At 37.1% G+C, this 25,586-nt stretch overlaps 1 protein-coding gene across 3 annotated transcripts in view; it reads left to right on the plus strand.

The window, feature by feature from the left end:
* LOC136722694 (probable polypeptide N-acetylgalactosaminyltransferase 8) overlaps positions 1-21,666 on the plus strand; it is a 51,834-nt gene extending 30,168 nt beyond the window's left edge. The window contains exons 5-11 of one of the 3 annotated variants that reach the window (XM_066697450.1): positions 1,641-1,838; positions 5,877-5,991; positions 7,577-7,762; positions 8,170-8,307; positions 8,748-8,843; positions 11,180-11,347; positions 20,855-21,666. In XM_066697450.1, coding sequence (XP_066553547.1) covers positions 1,641-1,838; positions 5,877-5,991; positions 7,577-7,762; positions 8,170-8,307; positions 8,748-8,843; positions 11,180-11,347; positions 20,855-20,890 — 937 coding nt within the window. In that variant the 3' untranslated portion in view covers positions 20,891-21,666. Of the gene's footprint in view, positions 1-1,640; positions 1,839-5,876; positions 5,992-7,576; positions 7,763-8,169; positions 8,308-8,747; positions 8,844-11,179; positions 11,348-12,252; positions 13,768-20,854 lie in introns of those variants that run through there. The other 2 variants (XM_066697449.1, XM_066697451.1) reach the window with 2 other exon arrangements.
* The last annotated feature ends 3,920 nt before the right edge of the window (positions 21,667-25,586 follow it).

Consider the following 25,586-nt stretch of genomic DNA (forward strand, 5'->3'; position numbering starts at 1 on the left):
TCACAATCTGGAATAAACTACCCAGTGACGTGGTAGAAGCTGAAAGTTTGGGAACATTTAAAAATAGACTGGATATGATCCTTGGATCACTTACATATTAATGGACACCAAACGAGCACGATAGGTCAAATGGCCTCCTCTCGTTTGTAAACTTTCTTATGTTCTAACTATGTGATACAAGGATCCTATCCAGTCTGATTTTAAATGTTTCCAAATTTTCAGCTTCAACCACATCGCTGGGGAGTTTGTTCCAGATTGTGACAACTCTCTGTGTGAAGAAGTGTCTCCTGTTTTCCGTCTTGAATGCCTTGAAGCCCAATTTCCATTTGTGTCCCCGGGTCCGTGTGTCCGTGCTGATCTGGAAAAGCTCCTCTGGTTTGAGGTGGTCGATGCCTTTCATGATTTTGCAGACTTGAATCAAAGTCCCTACATAGTCTCCTCTGTTCCAGGGTGAAAAGGTTCAGTTCCCTCAGTCTCTCCAAGTAGGACATTCCCATCAGACCTGGAATAAGTCTGGTTGCTCTCCTCTGAACTGCCTCTAGAGCAGCAATATCCTTCTTGAAGTGTGGTGCCCAGAACTGTACACAGTATTCCAGATGAGGTCTAACTAGTGCATTGTACAGTCTTAACATTACTTCCCTTGTTTTAAATTCTACACTTTTGACAATATACCCTAACATTCTGTTTGCCTTTTTTATTGCTATTGTTTTTATTGCTTCCCCACATGCGTTACTTCATCTAGTTCCATTCCTCCCATAGTGTAATTATAGTGGACATTTTTGTTACCTGCATGTAATACCTTGCACTTCTCCACATTTAATTTCATCTGCCAGGTGTCGGCACAAAACTGAATATTATCTAAGTACCTTTGAATAGCCTGTGCTGCCGAGATTGTATCTGCTGAGCCAGCCATTTTAGTATCATCTGCAAATTTGACAAGTTTGGTAACTATCCCAGAGTCAAGAATATGGTTTTCATTAAGATGCTCCTCTATTTTCTGTCTAATAATTTTTTCCAACATGACGAAGCTCTGAATTCAGGCTCTGGCCTGAATAATTTTAATTTATGAAACTGTAAATTGTTCCAATTGTAATGTTACAACAACTCTGTAATATTGAAGTATTATCTTAATACGAACGGTGTAATACCTTATTGAGAGATTATGCAAAAAATATCAGGTTTTGGCACATATTGCCTTTTATAAGTATACACATCCTCAATAAAGTGTTTCCACAGTTTAATTAATCAAAAAAACTTGTAATTTACATGGCTATGTTGAGGACTACTGTTGTGAAGAAAAGTATGTTTAAGCATAGATATGTGCTAAGGGTTCAGTTTACATAAGAGCTGTGGTAGGCTCTGATACTATCAGACTGTTTATAATGAGGGAAAAACTGGAATTCACACAGAGACTTGTCACAATCTGGAACAAACTCCCCAGCGATATGGTTGAAGCTGAACATTTGGGAACATTTAAAAATGGACTGGATAGTATCCTTGCATCACTTAGTGGACACCAAACGAGTATGATGGGTCGAATGGCCTCCTCTCATTTGTAAACATTATTATGTTCCTATGTTCTTATGTTGCAGTGTTGCAGTGACAGGCCTCTGACAGAGATTATCTTTTTTCATCTGCAGGGCTGAGCCAGTGCTCTCGAGAATAAAAGCAGATCCCACCGTGGTGGTGACCCCTGTGTTCGACAGGGTGAATTTCGACAATTTAGAAGTTATCCATTACAATGAAGCTTCTCACGCCTTTGACTGGGCTCTGTGGTGCATGTATGAGTCATTTCAGCCGGAGTGGTATAAACTGAATGATAAATCCATGCCAGGAAAGTAAGTCACTCACCAACTGACAGACTAAAGCTTTCTGAAGACAATCAGTGCCAGTTTAGAAAAGGGCTGCACAGTTCCAATCCTCAAGAGATTGGCTTTCAATTTCAATTGTTAATTGGATTCCATTAGTGTGCTATGTTAGTGTGCTATGTACAAAAACTACTTTAATTGATTAGGATTTAAAGAAAGGTCCCACTGGTTCTAAAATCATAGTTTTATGAATGTTCATGTGTTGTTATAGTGTATGTTTGTTTTTATGTTACACTCAGTTTCCACATTATTAATGTAAGGGATATTAATTTATTCAAAATATGGTATTGTTATGACTGGCTTCGACAATCAATTTAATTAGTGAATCGCCTAACCTTCTAGCCAATCAGAATGTAGCTTCCTCGAGAAGAAGGGTGGGCTGTAGTACGGGAACAGTAGTCGCCATGATTAGTTGAGTGTACTAATTGGAGATGTGAAGTGTGAAGAGAAAAAATAAAAAAGGTTTTTTATATGAAAACAAAGAACTTTGATTTTTTTAACACCAATAACACTGTATCAGCCTGGGATTGTGTTTTTTTTCAGGTTTACTTATTTTTTTGAAAAGAGACTTGCAAAGTTAACTAGAACCGTGTGACTCACAGTTAAGGAGAGCCCATGTTGAACTAAGAGGACTAGTGAGTTTGCTTGGACAAAGCTAGGGCAAAGGATAGCGTAGACGCAGAGTGCACCTGTACGTGAAGCTTTGTGATAAGAGAAAGTAAAGAGTGAAAAGAAACACAAGTAATGGCATTTGATGGCTGTTTTTTTTTAAAACTGAAACGTGACTACAACTTTTGAAAGGGAAATAGTTGCTAGTGTACTGTATTTTTATTGAATCCAGAATCGGGACTGAGCTTATTAGAAGAAATAAAACTTATATTCTCGACAGAACAAACTCACTTACGCTGTGAAGCAACAATATAATTAGAAAGTTTTTGTTTAGAGAGTGTGATTCAGCGCCTGGAAGGGGTTGATGTGGACTGCAGTGGTCAACCTTCGTTTAGGATAGCCACCCGTGTCTTCTTCTTCTTCTTCTTCTTCTTCTTCTTCGAGAGAGAGCCTTGTTAGGGCTGTTCATGTTGTTAGAGGAGCTGCACTGGATCACTTGATTTGCCGATTACCCTGCCAACCCAGTGATATCACCTCAAACGGCCTTGGATCCTCAGCATTGGATGTGAAATCTGCAGAAACATAACTATGCTGAACTTTCATTTGATTTCCTGTTTCTTTTGAATGTAAGAATGAATAAGAGCATGTTAAGTTAGTAAATGTAAAATATTCAGTTACTTAAAGTAAAGTGTGTACTGGCCTCATTGACCATAACTGCTATCCAACTATCCAGTCAGCTAAACACTCATCGGAATAATAAAAACTTGTTGGAAGGATACACACAGTTTAGGAGAGACAGGCAAAATTGAAGAGGGGGTGGGGTAGCATTATATGTGAAAAATGACATTGAGGCAGAAGAACTCAAATTAGATCCCAGTATTTTACAGTGTTTTACAGGCCACCAAACTCAGATATTCAGAAAGATGTTGCATTGTACAGTGTAATCAGGACTGCATGTAGCAAGGATGTGGCTGTTATAATGGGGGATTTCAATTTCCCAAACCTAGACTGGGAAAGCCCAGTGGGGACTACAGAAGCAGAAATGGAAATGGTTGAGATGGTAAATGACTGCTTTCTAACTCAATTTGTCAGGGAACCAACCAGAAAGAGTGCATGTATTGACTTGATCTTTTCAAATGACCAAGATAGAGTCAGGGGGACAGTAGATAGAGAACCAATGGCAAATTGTGATCACAATATGGTTAGCTTTGAGGCATTCTTTCAAAAAACAAGGTCCAAGTCTAAAACAATGGTCTACAATTTTAGAAAAGCAAACCTTGAAGGTATGAGACGGCACTTAGAAAAGGTAGACTGGAGCACACTGGATACAGAGTCAGTTGAAAATGGATGGGTATATTTTAAGAATATACTACTTGAGGCTCAGGAGCAATTTGTACCAAAACTTAGCAAATTGAGGAACAAAAAACACTGGCCAAAATGGTTTAATAGAGGTATGCAAAAAAATATAAAGAGGAAGAAAATGTTGTATAGCGCATACAAAAGGGATGGTGACGAAAATAAATACATAGAATATGTTGAGCTGCAAAGAGATCTTAAGAAAGGGATCAGGAAAGCAAAGAGGGAAATAGAAAGAAACATAGCTCTTGGAGCTAAAACCAATGCAAAGAGCTTTTTTCAATATTACAACAGCAAGCATTCAATAAAGGAGGAGGTGAAACAGATAAAGGGCAAAAATGGAGGTATCTTGGAAAATGAAGAAGATGTGGCAAATGTTCTAAATGAGTATTTCACAGAGGTTTTTACAAAAGAAAAAACAGATGACATGCCACAGGTTGACAATCAGTTCAGTCAAACCCTAAGAGAGATCAGGATAAATGAGGAGGAGGTACTAAAGGGACTAGCAGAATTAAAAACAAACAAATCACCTGGGCCAGATGGGATATTTCCAACAGTACTTAAAGAAATGAGGGAAATTATTTATAGGCTGCTAACTCGATTATTCCAAATGACACTTAGAACAGGGGATGTGCCAACTGACTGGAAGACAGCAAATGTCATACCAATCCACAAGAAAGGGGACAAAACTGAGCCAGGAAATTACAGACCAATCAGTCTCACCTGCATCACCTGTAAAATGTTGGAAAAAATTATTAGACAGAAAATAGAGGAGCATCTCAATGAAAACCATATTCTTGGAGATAGTCAACATGGGTTTAGACGAGGCAGATCATGTCTTACTAATTTATTAAAAAAATTTGAACATGCAACTGCAGCTGTAGATCACGTGAAAGCATATGATATGATATACTTAGATTTCCAAAAAGCTTTTGATAAGGTTCCACACCAAAGACTGATCCTCAAATTGGAAGCTGTAGGCATTCAGGGTAATGTAAGTAGATGGATTATGAACTGGTTGATTTATAGGAAACAGAGGGTGTCGATTAGAAGAGTCACTTCTAATTGGAGTGAGGTTATTAGTGGAGTTCCACAGGGATCAGTACTAGGGCCTTTGCTTTGCTTAATGATCTGGACTCTGGGATAGTTAGCAAACTTACAGTTGAAACAAAATACACATTTCATGACTAATCATACAGTAACAGCAGCTACAATATAGCAGGTTTAATTAAAAGTGTGCATGTTTCAGTCATGGTATTTATGGACGCATTTATAAACCAGTCCTTAATATTTTTGAGGGAAACCCAGATCTGCTGTATTTATTTATTTATTTATTTATTTATTAATTCATTCATTTAACTTGTAAATGGACACATGGTAACTAAATCGTGTTCATGCTGATTCTCTATGGGGCTGTTATACATCAGACTGCAGATATTTATTTTGTTGAGGAAAAAGGACTGAAAAGGGATTTTACATAATTTTACTCATGCATATTTTTATGTTGAAAAAATATTGTATCATTATAATTGTTTTTAATGTTCTACCTCAGATCTGTGAAATGATCCTCTGTTTGGCAACTGTTTGTCATGTTCTGACCATAGTTTAAAACCACAATTAACCATCTGGTTTCTTCAACTTTCACTCAGAAGCAAAAATTAGCCTTTAAACTTGAAATAAATAATGATTGGTCATTTATTATGATAATTATCGATATCGACTGATATGATTTTTTTTTATCGTGATAACATTTTTGGCCATATCCACCCAGCCCTAGTTGCTTATATGATGGACTCAATCTGGAAGAGTGGTATGTATCTTACTATACTATAACACACACCAAGAAGTAGTGGGACCTTTCTTTTCAGAATGTGTGTGCAAATTTACAAATTTAATCATTCAAAAATGATCCACAGAACATGTTAATGCAAACAAGAAACAACTGGGACACCTGATCATTTTTGTTTATTTGATTCCATGCATAACTGTGAATTGATTATATTGTTCATATGACCTCTTTGTTTTGTTTTTTTATCTCCTAAGGAGCCCCTCAGTTATGGGTATCTTTATTGCAGACAGAAAATTCTTTGGAGAAATTGGTGTTTTAGATGGTGGAATGAAAATCTATGGTGGAGAAAATGTAGAACTGGGTCTTCGAGTAAGTCACTCAAGGCATTTGTTTTTCAATTAGGGGTTTTAATATTCTCTCATCCCTTTTTATATTATTATTTTTAATCTGTTTAAATTACAAAACTACCAGTATAATTCCTTATAATAATATAATGTACTTCTGGTATCAAGATTGTGTAATATTGGTATTAATAAGATGTTTAAATAAAATAAAAATGTTTGAATTAGGTGGAGTTCAGTTAATATCTATATCTCTGTAATGACCTTGTCTCTAACCCAGAAATACATAATTCCAAACCTTTTCAAATATGTAGTAAGTAGTTAAATAGGGATCAGTATTAGGGCCTTTGCTTTTTCTAATCTATATTAATGATCTGGACTGTCAAATTTGCAGATGATACTAAAATAGGTGGCTCAGCAGATACAATCTTGGCAGCACAGGCTATTCAGAGGGACTTAGATTATATTCAGTTGTGGGCTGACACCTGGCAAATGAAATTCAATGTGGACAAGTGCAAGGTAATACATGCAGGTAACAAAATGTCCACTATAATTACACTATGGGAAGTACAGATCTAGATGAAGTAACGCATGAGAAAGACCTAGGAGTCTATGTGGACTCCTCACTTTCTCCATCCAAGCAATGTGGGGAAGCAATAAAAAAGGCAAACAGAATGCTAGGGTATATTGTCATAAGTGTAGAACTTAAAACAAGGGAAGTAATGTTAAGACTGTACAATGCGCTAGTTAGACCTCATCTGGAATACTGTGTACAGTTCTGGGCACCACACTTCAAGAAGGATATTGCTGCTTTAGAGGCAGTTGAGAGGAGAGCAACCAGACTTATTCCAGGTCTGAAGGGGAAGTCCTACTCGGAGAGACTGAGGGAACTGAACCTTTTCACCCTGGAACAGAGGAGACTACGTGCGGACTTGATCCAAGTTTTCAAAATCATGAAAGGCATCGACCACATCAAACCAGAGGAGCTTTTCCAGATCAGCAGGGACACATGCACCCGGGGACACAAATGGAAATTGGGATTCAAGGCATTCAAAACGGAAAACAGGAGACACTTCTTTACACAAAGAGTAGTCACAATCTGGAATAAACTACCCAGCAATGTGGTTGAAGCTGAAAGTTTGGGAACATTTAAAAATAGTCTGGATAGGATCCTTGGATCACTTAGATATTAATGAACACCAAACGAGCACGATGGGTCGAATGGCCCCCTCTCGTTTGTAAACTTTCTTATGTTCTTTGTTCTTAAATAAAAATCTGCCAATTTGCTTTTTCCATGCTAGTGAGCAAGATGCTCTAATTTTCATAGGTCAAAAGAAAAAAAAATAATAAGGGAAAAAATAATTTCTGAAAAAGGAAGACTAAAGTTTAAAATGAAACAAAATGTCTGAAAATGTACTTTGTCAGTGTTGCCCGAGGATTACAACAGTTGACAGTGTTTCTGTGGAATGTTGCTAACAATAGGAATAGGATGCTAACAGTGAGCACAGTTAGAACTTGCTGCTGACAAGAATTCAGTCTTTTAAGAGAAGAAAGAAATGAGACTGTATCATAGTTTCATATTACTATACACACCGCATTTATCTTTGCCCCAGGTGTGGATGTGTGGAGGCAGCATTGAGGTGGTGCCATGTTCCAAAATAGCTCACATTGAAAGAGCCCACAAACCTTATCTCCCTGACCTCAGCATAACAATGAAAAGAAATGCCCTGCGTGTGGCTGAAGTGTGGATGGATGACTACAAAAAAAATATTCTTATTGCGTGGAATCTTCCATATAAGGTAATATCAAAAAAAAAAAAAAAAAACTGTGGAGGGACTCTTGAAACAGAAAACCTAAATATAAATAAATTAAATATCTTCTACACAATCTTGTAATATATGAAAGGTGAACCAGATACCTTGTAGGTGTCAGAAGCTCAATTCTTACCAGTGCTGTCATGTTTGATGTTGATGTTGATATATCCACTTGGACAAGGGCTCTTGTTGTCACTTCACATTGCTAACATTTGCTAACATTTGCTAACATTTCTGGCATAGATTCAATAGTCACCTCTACTGATATACATCAGTAAGATTCAGTGCATTATCTATTGAATTCAGACTTGTTTAACAGGAATAGCTGTTAACAATAATAACAAAGGTTTATTTATATAATGAGATGTAATTATCTTTTATTTTCCTTCTAGGACCATGGAATTGATATTGGGGATGTTTCAGACAGAAAAAAACTCAGAGAGAAGCTAAAATGTAAGCCATTCAAGTGGTATATAGAAAATGTGTATCCTCAGCTGGATCCATGGGATGACGTTGTTGGCTATGGAGCTGTAAGCCAATTTATTATTTCATGTTTGCTTGGAGGCATTTCCTTTGCTCAGCTTAAATCTTTCTTGATCTTCAAAAATTAGTTCATATATTAATTACATTTATCATGTATTACTGTCAAAAAAACCCTATTTTGTATTAAATTAATTACGTTAAAAATTTCAAGGAAATAAAAATAGTAATGTTGTCCTTAACTGCTGTGCTGCTGGTTCAGAACTATTCTTGCAGTGCTCTTCAAGTCCAGTAAATGTATATGATTAATAGTTTATTGGAGTACTACAGGGTAATATATTGTTTCTTGTTTAAAAAATTCTGCTGGATTAAGATCAGTTTATCACAACACTTTGTGCAATTTACCAATATAATGGCAACACATGATCATTGTTCAATGTTATTTATTTAATTTGGAGGTTTCTGTATATATGTTTTCTTATATCTAAAGCTGAAGAACACTGTGAAGGACAATGTCTGTGTTGATCAAGGTCCTGTTCCTGGAACCGTACCCATAGCCTATGGATGCCACTACTATGGGCCACAGGTAACTGTGTTTCATTTTTATTCCATAAAGAATATGTAAAAAAAGGATAATCCAATACATTCAGAACTCCTGCATATTACCAGTGCTGACAATACACAAAAAGTGCATACTATGTGCTGTAATTGTAGGTTTTATGTTTTGCTAGTCAGTTCTTAGCCACATCAAGGCATTTGTCCAGTGTCAGATTTCGTGTTGTGCTACAGTTTATTTCAATGTTAATCTTATTTATGTCCTCTGACCTGCTATCCTGTAGAAGGCATGCAAGTATAATTCAAAAAACCTTGATACAAATGTTTAACATACAGGAATAAATGTAATTATCATCTATAATGTTGAAAATATTGTGGTATTGTTTTTAACGCATATCACCCACCCCTATGCCCAGGTACACCTTCCTGTTTGTTTAAAACTTTTAGAGCTTTGAAACATAAGTGAATGACACATTACAGGAAAACGAAGATAATAATGCAGAGATGTAAATGTTGTACATTTAAATTGTTTTGGGTCATATATATACACTCACCTAAAGGATTATTAGGAACACCTGTTCAATTTCTCATTAATGCAATTATCTAACCAACCAATCACATGGCAGTTGCTTCAATGCATTTAGGGGTGTGGTCCTGGTCAAGACAATCTCCTGAACTCCAAACTGAATGTCTGAATGGGAAAGAAAGGTGATTTAAGCAATTTTGAGCGTGGCATGGTTGTTGGTGCCAGACGGGCCGGTCTGAGTATTTCACAATCTGCTCAGTTACTGGGATTTTCACGCACAACCATTTCTAGGGTTTACAAAGAATGGTGTGAAAAGGGAAAAACATCCAGTATGCGGCAGTCCTGTGGGCGAAAATGCCTTGTTGATGCTAGAGGTCAGAGGAGAATGGGCCGACTGATTCAAGCTGATAGAAGAGCAACTTTGACTGAAATAACCACTCGTTACAACCGAGGTATGCAGCAAAGCATTTGTGAAGCCACAACACGTACAACCTTGAGGCGGATGGGCTACAACAGCAGAAGACCCCACCGGGTACCACTCATCTCCACTACAAATAGGAAAAAGAGGCTACGATTTGCACAAGCTCACCAAAATTGGACAGTTGAAGACTGGAAAAATGTTGCCTTGTCTGATGAGTCTTGATTTCTGTTGAGACATTCAGATGGTAGAGTCAGAATTTGGTGTAAACAGAATGAGAACATGGATCCATCATGCCTTGTTACCACTGTGCAGGCTGGTGGTGGTGGTGTAATGGTGTGGGGGATGTTTTCTTGGCACACTTTAGGCCCCTTAGTGCCAATTGGGCATCGTTTAAATGCCACGGCCTACCTGAGCATTGTCTCTGACCATGTCCATCCCTTTATGACCACCATGTACCCATCCTCTGATGGCTACTTCCAGCAGGATAATGCACCATGTCACAAAGGTCGAATCATTTCAAATTGGTTTCTTGAACATGACAATGAGTTCACTGTACTAAACTGGCCCCCACAGTCACCAGATCTCAACCCAATAGAGCATCTTTGGGATGTAGTGGAACGGGAGCTTCATGCCCTGGATGTGCATCCCACAAATCTCCATCAACTGCAAGATGCTATCCTATCAATATGGGCCAACATTTCTAAAGAATGCTTTCAGCACCTTGTTGAATCAATGCCACGTAGAATTAAGGCAGTTCTTAAGGCGAAAGGGGGTCAAACACAGTACTAGTATGGTGTTCCTAATAATCCTTTAGGTGAGTGTATATATATATATATATATATATATATATATATATATATATATATATATATAATAATTGTTCAATACTAAAATAGGAGTCTGGTTGCCATGGTTACTCCCTATGTATTATTTCTCCTGTTCCCTCCATGCAAAATGAATATTTATTTGGATAAGGTTGTCTGCCAAGTTCATAGAAACCAGGTGTAAAAGTATAATGTGAATGAAACACAGTTTATTTTACTTGTTGGCTAAATAAAGATGCTATCGTTCCTGCTGCTTTGACAATTGTGTTAATTGTCTGACTCAAAATCTGAAACTGAAAACAATAGGCTACAGTATATGCACCAAAACGCCATTTCCCTATGCAAAGGTGTGAACAGTCTGTGTACAATAACTGTTGTATTAATGACATATTATACACTTTTGTATACAAATAAATAAATTGCGTCATGGATTATTTAAATGTTTTTTCCCCAGATCGCTAGGGTTGTTATGTTTATAAAGAAGAACAATGTCCATATAATCTGAATATTTTCGTATGGCTGTGTTTGTTTTAAATTCAGAATTCTCATTATAGAAGACCTTTAAGGTGTAACTTTTCTCTATTTCTGTTTTACAGTATACATACTTCCGTAAAAGTGGGCAGCTCTACATTGGAGGAATAAAGTCTCACAAATATAACAATAACAGATGTTTAGTTGACCCCGGCTCTGGAACTACCCCAGGGTTATATGAATGCAATGTGGCAAAAGAAAAGGGGATGAGTTTCTTATGGAACTTTAAACAGGTAATCTTATGAGATTTAATTTTGCAAGGACTTCCATCTAATATACAGTACAGTGAACCAGGTTTGAATTGATTGTGCATTTGAGAAATTTGTTTTAAAATATAAATCCATCATATTATAATAAACACTTAAACAGGATTGACCCTGACGAGATGATGTTAGTATTGACTAAAATAAAATAAAATAAAATAAAAAAAAACAACAGATGGCTTGCTGGTCTAGTTAAAAACATAACATAACAATGTTAAATGGATATAACATACAAATCATTCTCCTATTTTATTGGAAATTATGAAAAAGGCATTGAGACAAAAGGGAAGAAAAAAGTTTCTAAAAATAATGGACATGTAGTTATGTCCAAGGTCTAGCATTTAAGTTTTTATTTTTCAGTGCTGTATGTTATATCAATATACACCACTGATAATAATAATTCAGATGGCTCATTACCTTTCTTAAACAGCAATATTATGGTGTGCTCAATTAAAAAGGTAACATTTTTAAAAATCAAGTCTAAGGTCTTTCCTAGAAATGTTAATGTTAATGTTAATCTTAATCTAAATCTTAATCTGATACATTGATTCAGCAATGTAAGCAAAGCTCTTGAAATAACACTAATAAATAATACAATAATAAATATATTGTGGCGGGGTGGCTGGGAATGGAGGCACAGAGACAGACCACAGGTAACAAAACAATACTTTTATTAACTAAACGCAAACCAAACAGGCACAAGGACCAACCAAAACGATACACTAAACCGAAATATACACAGGCTAGTCAAAGGACTTCACTGTGCCAACACAAAAACACCCTCCCCTCCCCTCCCCTTACTTACTTTATTTGATTTGATTTATTGGCTTATTTATTTGATTTAGCTTTTTTGTCTGTTTGTTTGTTTTTCACAGGGAAAGGCATTAAAGAATAAGATAACACAAAGATGCCTTGAAGTTGACCAGGGCACGCTTGTAATTCAGAACTGCACAGGACAGGGCTGGGAAATCCAACACACTATCACTGACTTCTAGCTGTGGGGAATGTTGTATATATTACCATGAATAAAGACATAAATAATTTGGTTTAGAACCAAGCTACAGTCCAATGTAAAGGTTTGCTAATTTATAAGTTAATCAGGGTTTCTAGAATCACTGCTATTGGATCTTTGGGATTTTCTCTTATATATCTTCAGGAGGAGGGGCCTGATATCAAAGCCACCTACAGTACTAAATAGTTGTATTAATTTCTTAGCAGACACACTTACACAGACAGTTGTCCCAAACTATTTCCTGATGTTAAACCTATCTAAATAGTACATCAGGGGTAGTCAATTATTTTTTCTCAGGGTCCCCAGGGGGTGGGGGAAATCACACTTCCAAATGCCCCTTTCCAAAACACACACAATTCTGTGAATTAGTAATATACACTGTTGCTTAAATTTAGTACATTAATTTGACAAAGTATGAAAATAAAACGTTTAAATAGATTTAAATATAAGTATTAAAGCACTTTCAGACCACTTTTAATTGTTGTAATGTGTTAAAGATTATTGTAGGCATAGAGATAAACGTAATAGAAACTTTCAAGCATTTTGTCTGATTTTGTCTTTACTACTTCCCTTTATCATTGTACACTGTTGAAAATTAATGTTGCAAAATGAGGGAAAAGATGACTGAGGAATTGAGGGTAGGGGGTCTGGGGGTTCTCCCCCAGAAGATTTTGACAATTGGAGACCTGAAATGCGCGATTCTGAGTCATTTTGAAGTTGAAAAATTTGGACTTAAACATGTCTTTGCTTCACAACCACACATCACCAGCGAAAAATCACATATCAACTGAGATTATACATGCAAACTAAATGCGGTTTCTGGTGCTTGTCAATCACAGATTTATTTAGGTGGAGCTCTGCAATTGTAATGGGTGAGGATGCACCATTTTCTATATGCATCTTCATATTGAAATGAGCTGTTTCCACCACTGATGTAGGAGTTTCTAGGTGAATACAAGCAATGGTACCGTGAGCACCCCCTCCCTGGTTATGTGTATGCACTTTTATATTTTGGAGGCGAGGTTGAAATATGTCCACACGTCAAACGATCCACAGTTTAGCGGTTTATTTATAGAAATCTGGAAAACAAACTGAATATCTGTATTTTTGACGAGTACAAAGTGAAGCTCTTGACTCAGTCCAGACGTGTATAGAGACGCCTGAATCGGGAATCTTTGAGCAATCAACTGACTGAGCATGAACATGAGCTCTATAGGACATCCCATATGTAACATCCTATTGGCTAATTACCAGGCTGCCTATTAACTGTAGTACATGTTCTGGTACTATGATGACAAGTTTGTAATAAAATTATAGGAATCTATAAACCTCAGGTGCAATCCATTTTTAAATTTTAATAAATAATTGAAGAAACCAACAGTGTATCCAAATTCTTTCTTGGTTATGTGGTCAGATTTTTACTAAGGGTGCTTTCACACTGGCAGTTTAGTTCGGAACGGGGCATGGTTCGCATGAAAATGTGAACGCTGTCATGTGGACCCGCAACTGGAGTACCGAACCCGAGACTACCTGGAGGAGGTGGTCTGAGTTTGGTTGCTCCCGAACCGTGGCGCGGTTTGCTTGAATGTGAAAGCAACACGGACTCGGGTGCGCACTTGTTCAGGAAGTGAGCGCATGCATGACACTGACGATATCATTGTTTCCTCAACACATGAGAACCATGAGTGGCAGGGGAACGTTGTGGGACACAGAAGAGGTGAGGTGCCTCATTCAAATATGGAGAGAAGAAAACATACAGGAGCAGTTAGACAAAACTCACAAGAATGCAGACGTTTTTGCATTGTTAAGTGCCAAGTTAAAAGAGTCTGGATTCAACAGAAACAGCGAGCAATGCTCCAATCCAATGCTTTAAACAGGCGGCTCGATTGATGTTAAAAAGAAGTTCATGTGGTTTGACAAACTTGATGCAATTCTGGGCACAAAGCCCACAAGTGACCCGTCTCATATTGTCGAGTCCTATCGAGCACACCTGTCTCCCAGCAAAACGCCCCCCATTCCGAGGAAGGCATGGACGACGATAATAGTAGCAGTAGCAGTCGCAACATGTCCTCTACATCTCTGTCTGAATTGGAGCAATCAGCTAAAGGTAGGGCTTTTTCTTTACAATAGTATTGTATTCCTTAACGTCAATAATAAACTGTGTTTGTGTGTGTGTATATATATATATATATATATATATATATATATACAGTGAGGGAAAAAAGTATTTGACCCCTTCGACTTATTACTTGGTGGCAAAACCCTTGTTGGCAATCACAGAGGTCAGACATTTCTTGTAGTTGGCCACCAGGTTTGCACACATCTCAGGAGGGATTTTGCCCCACTCCTCTTTGCAGATCCTCTCCAAGTCATTAAGGTTTCGAGGCTGACGTTTGGCAACTCGAACCTTCAGCTCCTTCCACAGATTTTCTATGGGATTAAGGTCTTGAGACTGGCTAGGCCACTCCAGGACCTTAATGTGCTTCTTCTTGAGCCACTCCTTTGTTGCCTTGGCTGTGTGTTTTGGGTCATTGTCATGCTGGAATCCCCATCCACGACCCATTTTCAATGCCCTGGCTGAGGGAAGGAGGTTCTCACCCAAGATTTGACGGTACATGGCCCCATCCATCGTCCCTTTGATGCGGTGCAGTTGTCCTGTCCCCTTAGCAGAGGGGTTAGGTTAGTTATTATAGCTTATGTACAATACATATTGTATTTTGTACTCATTGTATTACTGCAATTTGCATGTAATATTTTACAATGTGTAATATGTAAACTGTAAGTCACCCAGGATAAGGGGGGTCTGCCAATAAAATAAATAAATACATACACTGTATTATTATTATACATCAATATCCTTTCAACGTCATGTTTCAATATTGATTCAATTCCCAGTGTCTGCTGGGGATGTTATATCCACAGTTGTATCTGGCATTTACTCAAAACATAGCTCAAACATTTAGACAATCTCTTGGTTCCAATGGTACATAAACATTTAATTCTGACATGTATTCCAATGTAGGCATTTGCATTTTAGACGGATGTTTCCTATAAATGTAATTTCATTGTTCAAAAAACAAGTTGCTTGGTCAATATAACCTGACCTACAATACAATTCTTTGATTTTAACTTCTACACTTGTCTACCAATCAAATGGTAGTGGGGGACATACCAAATGTCATGGCAGGAATCCAAAACAAACCTGAATCATATAATGCAAGTCTATTATTGAAAACCACTCACCAGAGGTGTATAAAGTACTCAAAATTGTTACTCAAGTGGAAGTACAAGTACTGAGGGAAAATTTTACTCAATTAAAAGTAAAAGTATCTGGCCAGATTCGTACTTGAGTAAAAGTAAAAAATTACCACATTAAAATTGTACTTGAGTATTAAAGAAGTAAAAGTATCAGCAAGAATGAAAACTAGAGATTCTTGTTTAAGCTTTTAATCTCTTAAAACATGAAGTGAATGAACCACATACAAGGCTTTATCCTGCTTTAGAACTGTTTGTATTTAGTTATCAAACTATTAGACTACCATCTAATGCCAGTATGCAACATGCTACTCAAAGTTGTAAAACCTCACATTTAACTTAAGCAGAAGCTGATTTTCAAAATTGTGAGTTTGAAGCCTAGCTCTTTTGGGGCTGAAAAGCAATCCGGCAGTGCTGAAACGCCTCTCACAGGCAGCCAATGCAGGAAGAGGTGTATTAGTCTTGATAGAGAACCTGCAAATAGCAGGGAACGTGAGCAGAGACTCCCTGGTGTCTGAAACACAGGCCAGATATCCATCCAACTCTTTGCTGGCTTCATGTGTTGTTGGTTTCAAAGAAGCGAAAAAATCTTCATCTTCAGATGAACTGTTGGCCAATTCCTTATTGTGGTCCAAAGGCTCGAGATGCAGTCTGATGTAGTCCATGCCTACAAGCAGAGTGAGCAGACACAGAGAAAGGTTTGGTTGAGGGGCTTCTGGGAACACATTTTATGGGTTTTGTCATTAACTACATTTACGTGCAGTTATCTACATCTAAATGTCTAAAATCATGCAAATCCCTTATTTTAGCATAAATTCTAACAGCATTTCCAAGCCACATATGATATGAGACTTTTCTTTCAAGAAACACTGAGGGATAACTAGAACCTGCTGCATGAATACTATATATCAATATTCATATTGAGATTACAGCCAAAGATCGGTTCATAATATTCCTAAAAAGTGCAAAAAAATAAATATTGGTGTAGCGTTATGTTGGGTGTATTTTGATAAGAGCATTTTAGCTCTGAGCTAAAGAAGACCTCTCCCCCCCAAAGTTATCAGATTTCCTTAACTCATCAGCTTGGAACTGGTTTACATCAAAGTGACAGTTTTGGGGAGGATGGCACCGAGAATAGGCCAAATAGTTTGGAATCCTGCTATGAGATGTCTGGAGAAAGGGGCCTGTAGGTAATAAAAAAAACTCTTTGAAGTGGACGAGAGCCGAAATCCCGACATAGAGCTACGAACCCGGGCCAACCGGCATTTCCAAAAGATGGCATGGATTGACATCAGTCATAAATCAAACCCCCCTCCAATAGGACACTGGGGGCTGAAACCGAAATCCAATCTCAAAAACTCAAGAACCAATCACCTATTGATCTGACAGACTATAAAGAACAGCGCACAGCCTCTTTCTCTCTCTCTCTCTCTCACCTGAACCAGAAACTCGCTGCCACAGCTCAACCTGTAGCTCTGTTGCCAGAACCGGAACCAGAAACCAACCAAGTCTTTGCCGGCAACAGAAGAGTTAAACAGGGAGAAGGAGATTGAGCCGTACGAAGAATTCTTTTAAAGGATTTTATTAAATAAAGAACTTTACAGACTGCGCATGCCCGCCTGTGCCCACCTGATCAGTGGAGTTTTACAGCTGGACAATTGATTAAGTCGACTGAATACGAAAGTGTCAGTCATTTAAATAGCTATTTGAGTCTTAAGAAACTTGACCCTTGGAACGAACAGGGCCCTGCTTTCCTCAAAGACTTTGTCTTCAAGTAACTACAGTGGAACCCTGCTTACAAAGAAGATTTTGTGCACAACCTTGGAGCCTTCAAACCAGTGGAAAATCTGTTTGGAAAAGACTCTACATTCGCGAAACCCCAACTTCCAGGTGCATCGACTGAGTGGAAGTTCTTGGACAAAGCCGAACCGGACTGCTTTTGTTCCAACCACACGGACCTCGTGCCGTGTGCTGTTATCTGAGCCCGAAGCCAGAGAGGCCTCTGCGACGAACTTCAGATAAGTTTAACAGTTTGGAGTTCATGATTCATGACATTTGAGAAATCAATTAGAAATGTTAATCTGTGATTCATAACTCTAGAATGTGTAATATCATTTAGTTTTCTTAAATATAAATGTGTGTTGCATTAAACAGTTTTGTTGATAATTTTAGAAATAAAATCTGTCAACGCCGAGAAATATCTTCTCATTCCTGTTTAACTATTTAGTCTGAAATTGACACAAGTTAATAGACGTTAGATTATTGGTGGCCCTGCCTATCCTTAATCATTGAATAATAATCAGTTAAGGGAAATTGTGGTAACAAGTAATGATAGGATCTTTCTCGGCACCTAAACGTAAATGAGACTGATATATATATAACGAAAAGTTACCCGACATAAATACTAACCTGCGTAGTTATTTAATGTCTGACTAACAATACTAATGGGAGACTCACCTTCGTCTTACTAACCGGTATTGTAGTCAATGTGTTTATAACTTTTTTTGTTTAACGATTTGTGTGTTATCATATGCGATCCCATGGTCTTTGATTTGGTCACGGAAGTGATTTGTCTTTGATTTGTTGATCTAGAGTTGAATTTTAATTAGTTTTTCCCTTTTGTATAATTAGTGTAGTGCTACATTTAGTCTTTGTTTTTGAATAAATTTGACAATTTATATCTTTGGAATTGGTGTCTGCGTCCAATTATTACAGAAATTGAGTTCTACAAGATTCCAGGATTCGTGATAAGGTGATACTATAAATTCACTTCTTTAATTGAAATGTATAAGTGTACCTTACGCTACATTGGTATGGCTCAAATGTTGCCCAGATTAGAATTCGTCAAGTATGTATGTTGCTTGCATTCATTTACCTCGTTTTATGATGGTTTCATCCTTTGTCCAAGAGGTCCGAAATTTAGGGAGAAGGATGGCAGCTACGATGATCTCAGGATCTTCAAATCGTGTTTGGATTCCTTGTTGTAGGGCATCCACAAGGTGGCCACAGTACATGAGAGAATGGTGGATTCGCTGAAGTTTCAAGCTTAACTGATGGACACTAGGCAGCAGCCACCACAGCTGTGTATTAGTTTCCGCTTGCAAGATGTCGAGTACTTTTGCAACTGGACGCATTGTGTTGGCCCGCTCTGTCAAGAACAGAATTTCTGCTGGATTAAACCTACAGGAGAAATCGGCATAATCAAAGAGTATACAACAACAACCACCTAAATTTGTTTACATCAATAGAGGGGAAAAACACTTACTTTGGAACCTCGAGAGGTGCATATATTCCTAAGTGCACCTTCTCCTGCCTCTTTGTAAATTTGAAGAATTCTGTCAACAGCCATGAAAGTTGAATTCCACCGCGTTTGATTTGGCCTTAAAAGCTGAAACCTGCTTTCTGCTTCAACAGCTTCAGCTGCTAGAGCCGATCGGCTGCTTTTATTCCATAAAGCTTGACACTTGCCAAAGACAGATCTGTAGAGTTTCTTGTAGTGTTCATTTGAGAGAGCTTTTTGGGCATCAACACTTGAGACTAGGTTTAGTATGTGGCAGGCACACTTTTGATGTTTTGGTAGCTGGAATTCGAAGCCATCGTCATGGTCCAGGACTCGAGAGGCGTCTTGGAATTCCACACCATCACTTCCCTCACCACAGCCTTCAGAATCAGTGTCATCACTTTCACACCTTCTTGCCTCAGTCTCAATATCATTGTTTTCCACACCAAAAACTCTGAAAGCCTTCAGGAAGTTGGAACCACTGTCTGTGGTTGTGCAAACAACCTTGTCACGTATTTCATACTCTGAGTGGATATCATTCATAGCGCTGGCCAGTACCTCAAAAGTATGAGAGCCCTTTAATCTTTTGCAGGCAAGTGCAGCAGAATGTCTTTCAAGACTTTCAGGGTTGATCCAGTGAGCAGTTACACCAATGAATGACTTTCTATGTGCAGTCCAACAATCCACTGTGGTTGCAATCCATTCAACTTCACTCATGGCAATAGTCACTTTCTGTTTCATGATCAGAGCAGCTTCAGCTATCTTGGAGCGTAAAGTAGGCCTTGTAATAACAGAACTGCCAGGCTGCAGTGTACTAATCAGCTCTTTCAATGATGGCAGATCAACAGTGCTGAAAGGATGAAGTCCTTGAATGATGTACCTTAATATAGCTTTGTTCACAGTGACTGGAGACACATGTTTGACTGGAAAAACGGAGTCAACTTTCAGTTGCTTGCTGCTGGAAGCATGGGTGGAGGTCCCAATCTTTCTCTTCTGTGCTGTCAATTTAGAGTAGTTTTTGAGGTAATTTGGGTGCATTCTCTATAAAAACAACAAATAAATATTTAAAAAGAAGTCTTTTTATATTGTATGCAATATAAATGTAACAATTACACTTATGCACTCTCTGATTACAGCATTAATAAAACTGCCATTTGCAGCCAATTGCACACTTTATAATGTTAAATACTTGTTGATTTTAGAAATACAGTAGCATTTAGTGACTATCAAACATGAATTTTTGGATTGTAAACACAGGACTGTAAAGCTGACGTGACAGGATGAATTTATTTCATTACATTAGTTTTAACAATACAACATGATTTTTAGTAATCAGGTCTTGAAGCAGAAACACATTTTCTCGCTTGGTCGATCAGTTCACGGATATCTTTTCTTGAGTTGTGCATGAATTCAAACACAATGAGAGCGCGGAACGATAATGATGATTCAAAGCAATACTGCTACAGGCGCCAAATTTCCCATGGAGCTACTAAAGTTACCATAGCAAATAATTTACAGACAATTACAAATGCATTCCTAATATTTTATTACGTGAGCCTTATATTGTCAATCGCATGCATTTGTGAAAATAGGCCTACTATACATATAAAAGGTGCGCCGCCGTCAAGGTCAAAACATGCAAAAAAAAAAAAAACCCTATCAGTACAACAAAACACTTAAAGTACTTACCTCAATATGCTTCCTCAGGTTTGATGGCGAACTTTGAAGGCTGATATTTCCTTATTAAGCGGGAGACAAAGGACACATTTCATCTTGTATGAATCCTTATTAATACCACTAAAATAAAAGAATTCGCTTAGGTACGGCCACGGGTGCTCTTTATCCTCTGGCTGATTTTGGACTGTGCTGAATCATGTTCTTCCTCCATTTTCTTCCAATAATTAACTGTTATAATTTCTCTAATTTCCAGGTCAAGCTGTGCATTGTGGTAATAGATGCGACATGACGTCACTTCCAAAGGACCAATGAACATGTCTGACCAATTTCATGGAATGTGAAAACGAATCTCATTGGCAGAATAAATAATATTTAAATTAAACTGGGCATCAGCGCAATTCAATTGGTTTGGTAATAGTAAGGGAAAATAGAATGAAGTGATCTCCAAAAAATAAGTACTTTTGACTGTAAATTAAATTGTAAGGAGTAAAAAGTACTTAAAAAAAATGTAATTAAGTAAAAGTATTGATTTTTAATTGTACTCAAGTAAAGTAAAAATTCCCAAAAATAATACTTAAGTACAGTAATCAAGTAAAATTACTCAAGTACTTTACACCTCTGCCACTCACTGACACAAAAGGATTGATTCAGACGTAACTTGAGCAGATAAAAAAAAATGAGTTGTTCACAAACTGCATACCACTACGGATAATTCATTTCATTCACTAAAGATGCTACATGACACACCTTTGAATACTTGCTAAAAATACATGACCGAACAACACCCAAACATTCAAGGAGCAGTAAACTAGGACATTTTCCTTCTTTAATCAAATTAAATAGTCTGAATATCATGCTTAGTACATGTATTCTAGATGTGATTTGTTCTCAATACACAGTGGAATAAGTGATTAAAATTATCTTATGAAAACCATTACACATGAAATAAATGTAGTATTTTTTTTAGTTTGCTTGTTTCATTTGTAAATCTGTAGCTTTTAATTAGAATACCTCTTGAGAGCAAACAAGTATCTCCACAATGTCGGTTAATAGTTGTCTTTGTGTTTCAATAAATGAATGTTAATAAATGCTGTAAGTGCCGTGTTGTCATCAATAGTGCTTCAGCACACTGTCTCTGCTGTCAAGGTAATTGGGATTTTCCACGACTGAGTGCCTGGGAAAGACAGTGTTGCACATGCTGATTGTTCAATTGAAAACTTGATGATGTAGAATATTTATATTTATTTGTCTACTAGACAAAAGATGCACTAGCTTCCAAAGTAAATTAGCACCAATCACAAACATTCAATTGTGCACTTCAGGGTGGTTCAGTATTTCTTTCATATTCCAGATTCCTGAACTTTTAGCAGTACAAACCTGACCATTGTCAGAAGGGATTTACCTGCTTTAACCTGTGGGATTATGTTCCTATTATCACTTATGTCCTATAATGCAGGGGTGCAGAACTTATTTTTAACAAGGGCCAAACCCATGCGGGGGCAGGTAAAGTGCTGACTGCGGGGGGGTGGGGGGGTTGGGGGAGGTGACAAATTGTGGCCGGAGTGAACACCCCTGCTATAATTTAACACAGAAAAACTGCTGAAAATGACTTTAACAGGTCGCTCTGGAGCAGCTGTTGCTGGGCGCAGTATTCTTTGACATGCATTGTGCCTTTATTACCTTGTATTTAATTGACAGAGGACCTGAAAGGCGAGCTTGATGAATACATCAGTGCGATACATGAGCTGCACCCAGGACTGGTTATGAAAGTCACACATAGTGAGCAGCGTGGACTGTCTCAGGCACGCATCTCTGGGGTGAAAGTTGCAACAGGTGACGTGGTGGCTATCTTTGATGCCCATATTGAAGTCCATGTGGGATGGTAAGATGTACATTATATTTTCTCTCTAACTTCTTCTGAATTCCCAACATGCTTCAAGGCCCAATTTAATTTTCGAGTAAACCAAAGGGAAAAAGTGAAAAAGGAAACAAATGTTTGTTTTTTCTGGATGTAAATAAAGGACTTTTTTTTATAACTGGTGAATAATAACAGGATATAAACATCACTCATATTTAACGTTTAAGAGGGCATACTGTAGGTACAGGGACCTATATTTGTGTGATCAATCAAATAATCTACTACACACAGAGAATGAAGCTCACAACAACAGTAACAACAACAAAATGTCCTTTTGCATCATCACAAATTTCAAGTGTGCAATGTGCAGTAAGTTAAAATATCTGACAATGAAAGGGTTCCTCTCTCAATATCGTATATGTATTATACCCTCTGCCATGAATGAGAAACATATTAGAGGGTAACATGGTTTAGTTTAGAGTTTGCACATGTTGGTTGATAGATGCATAACCAAGAACTATAAACTTGAAACTTGTTATACTTAAGCATTAGCAAAGCTCAGTTTACTATCAGGTTATTCAGATTCCATAACAATAATAATTAAAATAATACAAGTTAGTATATTGAGAGAATGATTTAATGGTTTTCTAATAGCCTACAGCTCATAGACAGTTACGAAGTTTGGCACTTATATTGTTCTGTTGAGTTACTGCTATGTACAAGTAAAATGTCTTCTCTCGTAAAGTTCAATGTTAAAAACACCTGACAGTGTTCATCTGAGTCAGTACATAACATAAATAATTTAAAACTGCAATCTGTGTATCCTAATCTAAAGTGTTACTACCTCTGGAAAAAGCTGATAAAATGTGTGCTGTTGCTTCTTATGAATTCTGTAGTCAGACATGGGTTTGCCAGTTTGTGAGTGATATGTATAAAGATTTGTATAACCTGCTACTGTTAGTGAGTTGCAGTTAATGTTCTATAAACTTTTAGAAGAAAGCATAACCGCAAAAATATTCAATTAAATGAACACAAGGTCTTCTAAAAATATATACAAAAACAAGAGATTGATCCCACCCAAAAATATGCTTTTCTATTACATTGAGGAATGTGGATGATTTGTTCTTATTATTTGGATTACCTAGTAACATACTTTCTTTACAGATTTTTTTTTTCTTTTTATCTGCAGGGCTGAACCTGCACTGGCAAAGATTAAAGAGAATCGCACTGTTGTAGTCAGCCCTGTGTTTGACAAAGTGGCTTTCGATGATTTTGAGATTACAGGCTACGCTGCAGCTGCTGTTGCCTTTGACTGGGCTTTGTGGGGCATGTATGAGTCATTTCACTCTGAGTGGTATCAAAAAAAGGATCCATACGCTCCAGAAAAGTAAGTGACTTCAAAAGAAAAAACCTCAAGCAAACCAAAAATATACTGGAAGATAATGGGATTTCCACTTGGAATCCTTACTAAAAGCACAGAAATCAAACAAAACATACAAGTACTTAAATCCATTGGCTTATTTAAGTTGATTATACAATTCAGAAAAGGTGGGAATTGATATATTTTATTGGGCTTTTTACCTGCTATTCCCATGCCACCAAGCAGTTATTACAGTGCATATAGGATATCATGAGTTACCAAATCTTGAAGAAATACCTTAAAATGTAATCATTGTAAATCCAATAGAAAGGTCTTCTGTGAAGGAAGTTCAGTGTCTTTCTCAATGGACTGAAAGCAGTATACATTTTGAATGCAGACATAACTCAGTTGCATGACAGAAAGCCTGTAGCATACACAGCTGTGATTGCTTGCAAGTAAATTGCAGACATAATATCCCCTGTTGTAAGTTTGTAAGTTCATTTCCAGACAACAAATTGTTTTCATTCTCAGATATATATGTAGTTTGTATAACATGTTCAGTAAATGTTTCCTATGAATTTGTGTGACATTTGACTGACCTTTTTTGTTGTTTGTTTGTTTTTTGTCTGTGAAGGAGCCCCTCCATTATGGGTATTCTTATTGTGGACAAAATGTTTTTTGAAGAAATTGGTGGTTTAGACGGTGGAATGAAAATCTACGGAGGAGAAAATGTAGAGTTCGGAATTCATGTAAGTACCTGGACATTTTTGAAGACAACCGTTAAAAAAAAAAAAAAAAGTTTATTTTGTCCTTGTATGTTTGTTGCATTTTATAAGTAAAGTATCTATGATTGTCTGTTCAAGTTTGGTATATTAACAGTTAAAAGTATATCCCTCACCACACAATAGCAGATGTCAAAAAGCAGTTTTCTGGATAGTTTCATCACTTCCTGGATAGTGAATCAAAGAGGGGGGATTGGGATTGCAGGAGTACATAATTTATTCTGTGTCATCACCATCATCATTATCACCGTAATAATCATCATAATTAAAATAAGAATAGCATTCTCATTGTTTGTCTTCAAAATGTACAATCAACTAAACTTGGTATGGTATAAAAAGGAAAAGGATATATACAAAAACTACCTAATAAGGTCAAAACACCAAACACATTTAATTTCATAGTATTTTTTGTACACAGTCCATAACTGACATGAATATAGTGGCTCTGGTTTATATTGGCAATTATCTTAATAGTTTGTTCTTTATAGCAAAAAGAAAAAGATACAAAGAATGGCAACAGCTGCAAAATCACTTTCAATCTTGTTTATTGTTTTTAAATGAAATGCTGCTACAACACCAAATACATCTTGAATTATTGTAAATAATAATTTGGCTACTCAAATAAACAAAACATGTAATTACATCATAAGGAAGTGCTAAAATGTGCAATGCAAAAACCACAGTGAGCGGTGAATCATGTGACACCTATATAGGAAAAACACTGCAAAATGTTTTACAGTGAAGCTGAACAGGATTACAGTTTCACATGTATGCTGTAGAAGTAAGAAATATAATTGAGCAATGCTCTAGATTGCATGGCCTAATTGAATATTAAATACATATTGATAATCTATTAACTACTGACTGAAGTTCAACACACTGTTAATGTAATGTCTATGAGTATCTGTACACACAAATTACTCTCTATAACTTATAATAATCTCTTGCTGATGGAATTGGACAGAAAATACACTTTGCAACTACA

The sequence above is a fragment of the Amia ocellicauda genome, unplaced genomic scaffold (genome assembly GCF_036373705.1).
Source record: "Amia ocellicauda isolate fAmiCal2 unplaced genomic scaffold, fAmiCal2.hap1 HAP1_SCAFFOLD_144, whole genome shotgun sequence".
In the NCBI taxonomy this organism is placed as follows: domain Eukaryota; kingdom Metazoa; phylum Chordata; class Actinopteri; order Amiiformes; family Amiidae; genus Amia; species Amia ocellicauda.